The following is a 2,443-nucleotide window of genomic DNA, read 5'->3' on the forward strand; positions in this document are numbered from 1 at the left end:
ACTTAATATGATCAGTAATGTACTCGGTAGAGAACTGATAACTTGATATGAACAGTAATGTACTCACTAGAGAACTGATAACTTAATATGAACAGTAATGTACTCGGTAGAGAAGTGATAACTTAATATGAACAGTAGTGTACTCAGTAGCGAAGTAATAACTTAATATGAACAGTAGTGTACTCAGTAGCGAAGTAATAACTTAATATGAACAGTAATGTACTCAGTAGCGAAGTAATAACTTAATATGAACAGTAGTGTACTCAATAGAGAAGTGATAACTTAATATAAATTTAACTCACCGAAAAATGACGTCACCGTTAAAATCGGAAGGTGGTGTCCAAACTGTGGTTACTGTGGTTTTTCTAGTGTTACTTGAATGGGTTAGTGTATTCTGAAATTATAACCAACTTTATTAAATCTCCTTCCTTCATTTAAAATTATGTATCTTCAGAATGTGAGGGTTTTGTCGTAGTCAAAATTAACAATCTAAAGCATAAGTTTGGCAAAAGAAAATGAATAAATGGAACAGTGAAACTCCTTTTCAAAACAATACGAAGTAAAGATGAACATAGGTGACTTATAGCTTTTATATGTTCAAAAACAGAGTATCAACTTTACAACTACTAATTTTGTTGCTTCTAAACAAATTTAAATTTTTTTATGTAAATCTCAAAACTGGATCAGGTTTTCTAAACTTTAGCAAAGAAACAGTGCAGTCCATTTTAACACCTAGAAAATAGTGAAATTAAAAAATATGACCTCCATAATAAAAGCGATTTTAGTTTAATATACTTCCTGCAGATGGCGCAGGAAAGCAATCTGAAATTTGTAACAGGCGTCAAAATCTGTTTTAAGAACGGAGTGTTTTGAATACGTTCGATGGAGAGATACTTTATTGTTTTTCATATATTTTAAAGAAAAATTGTGGTTCAAATCCTAAACAAGTCACATGACTTTGACCCACCAATCACCATCTTCTAATACTATATTTAATTTTTCTAATGTCTATGTTCTGATTGAGATCGCGGAATCGTTGATGACGACGCTACTTTTGAAATTGTATTGTAATTACAAGTCGACAAATTAAAACATTAATTTATAAGAATAAATTATTATAATGAAGAAAACATATTTGATGTTTATAAAAAACAGCTGAGAAACGCCGTACGACAAACCTAGAATCACCACAGGTGAGAACCTATTTCATAGTAATAACGTTTTAAACCTAGCGCTTCCAATTTTAAAAACCTATTTTATTGTAACCATACCACAACCCTAGAATCACCACAAGTGAGAACCTATTTCATAGTAATAACGTTTTAAACCTAGCGCTTCCAATTTTAAAAACCTATTTTATTGTAACCATACCACAACCCTAGAATCACCACAGATGAGAACCTATTTCATAGTAATAACATGTTAAACCTAGCGCTTCCAATTTTAAAAACCTATTTTATTGTAACCATACCACAACCCTAAAATCACCACAGATGAGAACCTATTTCATAGTAATATGTCAAAATTAGAACCACCACAGTTAAAAACATTTCATTGCAACCATACCACAAACCTACGATCACCATTGTTTAGAACCTGATTCATGGTAATATCATATGTCAAAACTAGAACTACCATTGCTGAGAACCTGTTTCATGGTAATATCATATGTCAAAATTAGAACTACCATTGCTGAGAACCTGTTTCATGGTAATATCATATGTCAAAACTAGAACTACCACTGCTGAGAACCTGTTTTATTGTAATAACGTGTCAAAACTAGAACTACCATTGCTGAGAACCTGTTTCATGGTAATATCATATGTCAAAACTAGAACTACCACTGCTGAGAACCTGTTTTATGGTAATAACGTGTCAAAACTAGAACTACCATTGTTGAGAACCTGTTTCAGGGTAATAACTTATTTCAAAACTAGAACCACCATTGTTTAGAACCTGTTTTAGGGTAATAACATGTGTCAAAATTAAAATCGCCATTGTTTAGAACCTGTTTCAGGGTAATAACTTATTTCAGAACTAGAACCACCATTGTTTAGAACAACTCACAGTACCATTGTTTAGACTTTAGAACAACTTCTAGTACCATTGTTTAGACTTTAGAACAACTCCTAGTACCATTGTTTAGACTTTAGAATAACTTCTAGTACCATTGTTTAGACTTTAGAACAACTTCTAGTACCATTGTTTAGACTTTAGAACAACTCCTAGTACCATTGTTTAGACTTTAGAACAACTTCTGGTACCATTGTTTAGACTTTAGAACAACTTCTAGTACCATTGTTTAGACTTTAGAAAAACTTCTAGTACCATTGTTTAGACTTTACAATAACTTCTAGTACCATTGTTTAGGCTTTAGAACATCTTCTGGTACCATTGTTTAGACTTTAGAACAACTTCTAGTACCATTGTTTAGACTTTAGAA

At 31.9% G+C, this 2,443-nt stretch overlaps 1 protein-coding gene across 2 annotated transcripts in view; it reads right to left on the bottom strand.

Annotated features, from left to right (window-relative positions):
- Nucleotides 1–276: 276 nt before the first annotated feature.
- LOC111084050 (putative defense protein Hdd11) overlaps nt 277–2,443 on the bottom strand; it is an 8,934-nt gene continuing 6,767 nt past the window's right edge. For both annotated transcript variants that reach the window (XM_022380829.1, XM_022380828.1), the window contains exon 4: nt 277–394. In XM_022380829.1, the coding sequence (XP_022236537.1) occupies nt 299–394 (96 nt within the window). In that variant the 3' untranslated portion in view covers nt 277–298. The remainder of the gene's footprint in view (nt 395–2,443) is intronic.

This window comes from Limulus polyphemus, unplaced genomic scaffold, assembly GCF_000517525.1.
Source record: "Limulus polyphemus unplaced genomic scaffold, Limulus_polyphemus-2.1.2 Scaffold13085, whole genome shotgun sequence".
NCBI lineage: Eukaryota > Metazoa > Arthropoda > Merostomata > Xiphosura > Limulidae > Limulus > Limulus polyphemus.